General features: G+C 42.2%; 1 protein-coding gene across 1 annotated transcript; it reads left to right on the top strand.

Annotated features, from left to right (window-relative positions):
* Positions 1–2,527: 2,527 nt before the first annotated feature.
* Positions 2,528–7,219, top strand: Dmrta1 (DMRT like family A1). The gene is made up of 2 exons (XM_041653185.1): positions 2,528–3,161; positions 6,325–7,219. The coding sequence occupies exons 1-2, from the start codon at positions 2,528–2,530 to the stop codon at positions 7,167–7,169; spliced, it is 1,479 nt and encodes a 492-aa protein (XP_041509119.1). The 3' UTR covers positions 7,170–7,219.
* The last annotated feature ends 343 nt before the right edge of the window (positions 7,220–7,562 follow it).

The following is a 7,562-nucleotide window of genomic DNA, read 5'->3' as shown; positions in this document are numbered from 1 at the left end:
TATGGGCGCTAATAAAGTTTTTCCTCTGCACTTTCATATGGATTTAAGAAAGGGTCTGATATTTTCTATGAAAAAAATTTTGCTGGAATTTTATCTTGAAGACTGAATAATTTACAGATTTATTTAGAAAAACTTACTATTTTAACTATTTTCTTATTCATGAAAACAGTAAGTATTTTTAGTTTATGTTAGGAAAGCTTTATTAGTTTTCTTTTTAAATAAATTTCATTATAAATATCTCAAATGCGATTTTAATGTTACTATGAATAGGTTTATTTCCTTCATGAACTTAGTGGTCATCTAACTTTATTTTAATATATAGAAGTGCAATGATTTTGAGTATTCATCTTATATTTGGCAAACTTTCAAAAGCAACTTCATTCATATATATATACATATATATACATATATATTTCATGTCATCTGCAGATAGAGTGAATTTTATGATGTTCATCCTGATCTGAATGACTTCAGAATGACTTTTCTTGCCTGATTATTTTGGCCGTCATTTCCAGTAGAATTGAACCTAGGAAGAGTGGGCTTCCTTGTCTGGTTCTGCTCCTAATCCTAGGGAGAAGGCTTATATTCACTGAGAGTTAGCTGGGCTGTTCTCTACAGGCCAACAGTGTCTGATGGCTACTTTAAAATCAGAAATAGAAGGATATGTGTCTTCTATAGCATGTGTGTTTATTGGCATCACTTGACTTCTTTCAAATTGGACACATTTAATTCCAATTCACTTACTTAAAAACTAGTTTCATTTTCTTGAAAGGAAACTACTATCACTTGCTACAGTTGTAAGGCAGCTTTATTTAGGATCTAATACAAAGAGAAAAAATATTACCAAATTTTAGTGGTTACTTTAAATGTGGAGGCTTCTTGCAGGCACCTTATGAGGCATACTCAACGAGAAGACACAGTGACACTTTTGCCAATCTAAACATTTTTCTTTATGTAATCAATTCTTCAAATGAATAGAAAAGGGGATGTCCTGTTATTATTCATACTATTATGTTACAAGTAACATTAAAAACCCATCTTTCATATGTTCGTTATTAGTTCCACACCTGAGAATCACTAGATCTTTGGTGGATTTGAAACTATTTGGTTGTCACACATGCCAGAGGCCTCAGGTATTTCTAGGCATTGATTGTAGGTCCCCATCACTAAGATTCACTACAAAAGAACCAGAATACGTGGGTTGGGCTAGCCATGTGTTTCTAAGTTGCCAAGGTCATTCTGATGCTTAGGAAGACTAGTACGTCTCTTACAGAGAATTGTTTGTATGGAAGAAGGTGATGGTGATGATTCAGAGTGGGCAGGCAGGCATCATCCAGATTGTCCAACCTGGAAGTATCATGCACTAATTAAGATATCATGACTATTTTCTGTTTTTAGGGCTTGAATGTGAGCACCTCTTAAAGCAGTTGGATGTTTCCACGAGGACCTGGCAGAGTGTGGACTCTTCTTTTCAATTACTGCACTCATGAATTTTTCTGCTTCAAACGCGCCTTTGCTTTAGAAGCAATATGGTTTCCTCTTAACAATTAAAGCCTTTAAATGTATATATTTCAAGAATGCATTTTGACAGCATAAAGATTCATCTTCATGGCCTTCCCCAGTATTTCATAAGAGAAATATGAAGTATTTGTTGAGGGAGCTTTAACATAATTGCTCCCCATAAATAGTTCCAGAGAAGAGATTCACAGTGACCTTGACGGCAAGTATTTCAAGCACATTTTCGTCTACGATCCACGTGTGCACATGTAAATAAACAGGAAGCATGTGAGGCAGTGGATTTGGGATTGGTTCTCCTATTTATACACGTTGTAAGCCGTCTCAGGAGTTGTTTAAATAACTTTCCTATGAGCAGCGGCCACAGTCTTCCAAGCTGTGTTGTGTCTCTTTGTTACCCTTGTCTCTTTGCCACTCTGGTCTCTTGACTTCATCTAGAAAAGAGAAAGAAGGATGAGAAGTAAAAAAAAAAAATACAGATCTTCTCGGAGTTTGGGGAAGAACGTCAAATCTTGTTTAAATTAGGGCAGTAAAGGGAGATTACATTATAATCCACTCCTTGAGGAATTGATGGGGTTAGGCCTTGCTGGTGAGAGGTTTCTTTTTCCATAATAGGCCCTTCAGCCCCATAGGGACTGTTTCTAATCTCTCCCATAGGCCACAGCCCAGAAAGTCTCCACTCTCCGCCCCAGGCCCTCCCCTCGGCCTTCTCCCTTGGCCAGCCAACCGGGTGGGCGGGGTGGCCTCTCTAGCCTGGCCTTCCTGGGCTCAGGAGACTGGCAGAGCTCGGGACAACCACCCTGCGTCTGGACTCCAAGGCTCACTGGCTGCCTGCGCTGTCAGGTTCTGGAGCTCCTGGACGCAGCAGTTTCCTGCTCTGGGCTAGAAGAGTAAACTCGTCGGTGTGCGGAGCTAGACAGCAGGACCTAGGAGGGTTCGCAGTCTGCAGTCCCACGGGTAGCTCTGGACTGCGCCCTTGCCGGTCGCTACTCCTTAGAGGAGCCTTCTCAGAATGGAGCATTTTCCTTCTGGCCGAAGGGACCGCAGCGGCGGCTGCAGACCCCACCTGGCCCCGGGGCTGCGGGCCGCTCCACCCGCCTCGCCCGCGCGGCCGGGGCCGTCGGGGATCCCGGTGTCCGCTGCTTTTCTGCGGCCCCCTGGCCTGTTCCTGCGATCGGCCGCCAGCGCGGGTCGCGGAGGATGCGCTCCCGGCCCGGGGCTGGATAGGGCGCTGGGGGCGGTGGGCTGCAGCTACCCGCGGACCCCCAAGTGCGCCCGCTGTCGCAATCACGGCGTGGTGTCGGCGCTCAAGGGCCACAAGCGCTTCTGCCGCTGGCGGGACTGCGCGTGTGCCAAGTGCACTTTGATTGCCGAGCGCCAGCGCGTCATGGCCGCGCAGGTGGCGCTGCGCAGGCAGCAGGCGCAGGAGGAGAGCGAGGCTCGTGGTCTGCACCGGCTCCTGTACCCGGGGCCCTCGGGGTCCGGGGCTCTGGCGTCGGGGGGCAGCGGCAGGAACGAGAGTCCCCAGGCCGTGCGCAGGCCTGAGGCTACGGCTGTGTTGGGAGCGGGCGCTTCAAGGCATCCCGGGAGCCGGGCGGTCCCCTCTTTCGAGGTTTTCCAGCAAGATTATGCCCAGGGAAAGCAGGGTGAGTCCTGTTGGGTTTGCTTTTCGTGCGAGAAAATGACGGCTCTGGAAGGATACTTTGAAATGAACAGCAGTTTCCTAAAGGTGGGCAGAAAGTTGTTTAAAAGAAGCGATGAAGTTCAGGGATGTGGATCTACAATGTGGGCAGCTAGGAGCGGCGTAGGGACCAAGCTTTCACAAAACAAAAGAGCTGTTTGTCCCCTATTGATAGAGAGAAAGAGAATGAAAAAGTGAAATGTTGGCGCAGTCTGCTTCGACTTTGGGCAGAACTTAAGCGGGTGTTAAAGCGAGAACTTTAGCGAGTGTGCCCGCACTCTTTCCAGTGGTAGAAACTTTCACTGTGAATCTTCTGCTCTTGCACGGAAATCGGTTGACTGTGGTTATTGTAAAGGTCTTCGCTTTTGGGACAAAGTTTTGCCACGAGCTGAACTTAGAAAGAAACTGAAATTGCTAACCCTCATCTTAATTCTTTAAGTGCAATTCCCAAAGGAGTGGAAAGTTTTAGGGACTGCAGTTTAGTTTCCATTGGAAATAAGTTTAAGCCTTCCAGATAGCAAAACCATTGGCAGGAATGTCAATTTACAGCCTGGGAGATCTCCGTTGCTGTAGTACTGCACTGTACTTTCTGACAGCGAAGTTAAGGTCTGGATCTGTGCCTAAAAGGACCCCGTGTTAACTTTTCTTGTAATGTTAATGTCATTATGTTTCCATGAATTTCACAACCCCCTACAAGGCCGATGAGCAGGGAACATTTCGCTTTAATCTTTAATCATTTTGTTAAAGTTCCAAACAGGTTGTATCAGACGATGTTACGAGATAACTTGGTGGTAAGTTATAAATTAGAAAGTTTCCTTGGTTGTGAAAATTGCAGATCTTAGCAAAACAGGGTGTACTTTCGAGAGAAGATCATCTCTGCGTCGAAACTCAGCGTCCACTTACGTCAGCTTTGGACACATGAGGTAGTTTATTTCAGTAGACCAATAGACTTTGAGTGTTTCTCATGGACAGCCAAGGGAGAAGGAGGAGAAACACTAAGAGCAGCAAATGCTGGCGTTCCTTCAGCTAGGCTGGTAATGAGATTTGGCTGGCGGTATGGATTTATGTAAATCTTTGGTACTAAGGAGTTCATCTTACAGGCCTAATGTTTTATTAGATTATTCTGCCACGAATGACTCACCTAAAAAAAGTCTGTATTTCAAAGGCTTCTTCATTGGCTTTCTAAATGGAGTACCCTCTTACACAACATGTACGAACTATAGTAAGACATTGTATTGAACGTATTCATTCACAAAACAAAGACCTACAGTGATATAGAGGTGTATAGCCTTTCCCCATGTAAGAGAACCTTATGTTCAAAAGAAGGAAGGCTGTCGGTATCTACAACTATAACAACCCATAAACTAATCTCAAAGAGTTTAGAGGACAGAGATGAAGGACATGATACCAAGCATTTAGCAGAAACCTTATTTTCCAAATAGTCACATACAGTCAGTACTTCTTGCTTTTCCCCACTTTGAGGCAGGTGTTTCACATCATATCCCAGGATAGTTTGCAACTAAGTAGCCCAGGCTGCCCTCAAATTCTTGGCCATCTTCTTGCCTCAGACTCCTGAGTACTGGGGTCACGCACAGCTTGCAGCCAGATTTCTTTACAGGTATTTGTCCCGAAGTTCAACCTAAATGAAAAAAAAACTTTATTTTTAGACAACATGGCAGAAATGTAATTTTGATACTCCATGTGTATGTAAATGAATCACATTTACAGCAAGTGGATAAGAGAAGAATGGGAATTTATTTCCATGTGACAAATGCCATTGGACAAGTTTTTATATTATTTAAAGTTGAAAATATCAGTGTACAAGCTTACAAAAGTCACAACTTTTCTTTCCTCTAATATTTGGAGTACTGCCAGCATACTCACACTTAAAGTGCTGAACTGGACGTGGTTTACATTTTAAATGGACAATAGAATTTTATGGACAGTGTTTAGGACTTTCTTCAAGATGCAGGGAGACATCAAAGAATATTACAGATTGCCATTTCTTATGCTATCATTAAAAATGTTGTAGAGATGGAGAGCTGGGGAGAAGTACTCCTGAAAGTCTTGGACAGCTTTACTTTTTCAGAGTTGAAGTGTGTAAATGACAAGAGGAGAGGAAAAGGCAGATAACATTATTTTGGATGTGTGTGTACATTGTTATTACTTTCCAGGTATTAGCTTGCCAGTATAGAACTGAAATATTCTTCTTTTATTGTCATACTCAAAATGTTGAGATTGAAAATCAGAGTTTTTAATAAAATGTTTTTAATTGCTCTTAATAATGCAATGGGGGTTGTAATAAGTACTATATGTCGAATACATTGTTTCTACAAGGTCCATGCAGATTGGTGTCATGAAGTTTGTAGTTTTCTATTAGGAGCAATTTGTTTAAAAATCTGTTCTTAACAGTTTGTGTAGACTGAAATAGAAAATGCATCTTTTACCAAGAGTTATGAAAAATACCATGTTTTATTATTATTATCTCTCCCATGAAATGAAGTCCTTACGTCTCATGCAATTTGAGATTGATGCCCCGGGAATATCACTGCTTTAGTTTGAAATGGCTTACAGTCATTTCACCCTCAAGGCACCTGGTCTTGTCTGAACTGACGCCAGCAGTTTAGTTCCCAACATTATTTAGGCTACATATAATATATGTATATATATAGCTACATATATATATATGTCTTTGTAGGGAAAGTAAGAGCATCACTTAGGCAAAAGTAAAACTTGGACATTTTGGGAAATTTCTAATTCCAAGATGGTGTCACATTGACACATTTGGGTAACAACAAAATCTCCTCTTTTGATCCCTAAATGTTAAGAGATTTTGGTACTTATTGACTAACCTTGAATAATCTTGAAATGCATGAGAAGCAGCTTTCTCTTCTGTTCCAGCACATGTTAGTTAGTACTGAGTTATCTTTATAATGTGGCTTTCATGAAAATGTTTGTGGGTGAGTAAAATTGTTAATTATTTATTATACATAATATGTATATATACATATATATACATACATATATATATATAAAAATTAAAAGTGAGTGAGTTATTTCATCCTTCATTGTCTTTGAGCGGCAACTTTTTCATGTCTCATTATTTTTTTCTTCTTCTTCTTCTGCAGAACCGAAAGAGAAGAACTGTGAGTCATGCCAGAGTAGACATGAAGGACTGGTCTCCAACACCCATCACCATTCCCTGGGATCTTCTCCTAAGGGTAAGAGTATCCTGCAGAAAAGGGGCTTCCTGCCATCATCTGTTTCAGAACACCCAGACAAACCCAATATAATCCTGTCTCCTTGCCCCATGGAGCAATCAGGAGGAGAAGACAGTCCCAGGTCCTTCTCTTCCTCTGACCTGGAATCAGGGAATGAAAGCGAATGGGCCAGAGACATCATTGCTACCAGAGCCAGCCTTTCCAAGGTGACCTCAAGACCACGCGACCCTCTCGGAATTCTTACCAGGATTTTTCCAGGTTACAGGCGTAGCCGCCTAGAAGGCATTCTACAGTTCTGCAAGGGAGATGTCGTCCAAGCTATCGAACAGATCTTAAATGGGAAAGAACATAAGCCAGACTGCAGGGACCCCGCACACGCAGACTTGGATAACACAGCTTTCCAGAGAGCTTCAGATTTTGCTCTCGCTGGCATTGACTTTGGGACTCTAAGTAATAAATCAGCTCTCTCTCCTCTTGAAGCTGCATCTGCTGCTTATGGAGGAGATTCAAGTCTCTACAGTTTCAACCCTAGACTAGCTCTCAGCCCACTGCGCCTGGCATATTCTCCAGGAAGAGCGCTGTCTGGTTTTGTGTCGCCGTACCTAACGCCTGGACTGGTTCCAGCACTGCCTTTTCGGCCAGCTTTGGATTATGCCTTCCCAGGGATGATTAGGGAGCCTTCCCACCTTCAAGGCAAGCACTTAGTAACTGGTGGTAGACTGTATTTCAGGCCCAATCAGGAACATCTGTAACATATCAACTCTACCATTCTGTGGTGTTTCTGGAACCGTAACACTGTAACCCTTCCCCCCCCCAAACTATTAATATTCTTCAATGAGTATATGAGTGACTTACCAGCCTTTAATGCTGTTTTTAAGCAATATGTAGACTTTAGACTTGAAGACTTCTTTAGCAGTTATTAAATCAAAGAATCATTTGAACATTATATGTGCCTTGAATAAACATATTTCAGGAAATAATTTTATTTTAAACTAATGAATTTTCTTCATAAATTATCATTCCTATTATAAAGCCATACCTGCTTTTATTTTATTGTAGGGTTGGACTTACAGTTGCAAAGATTTGTAACAAGCAATTCATATGGCAGAAAATGAATCAAGAGGGGTCATTAAAAATTGAGTTTA

Source organism: Microtus oregoni, unplaced genomic scaffold (genome assembly GCF_018167655.1).
Source record: "Microtus oregoni isolate MIOR12 unplaced genomic scaffold, Mior012 000005F_ref0000423, whole genome shotgun sequence".
In the NCBI taxonomy this organism is placed as follows: Eukaryota; Metazoa; Chordata; class Mammalia; order Rodentia; family Cricetidae; genus Microtus; species Microtus oregoni.
Note: the sequence above shows the minus strand (reverse complement) of the source record. Positions and strands in the feature narration are given on the sequence as shown.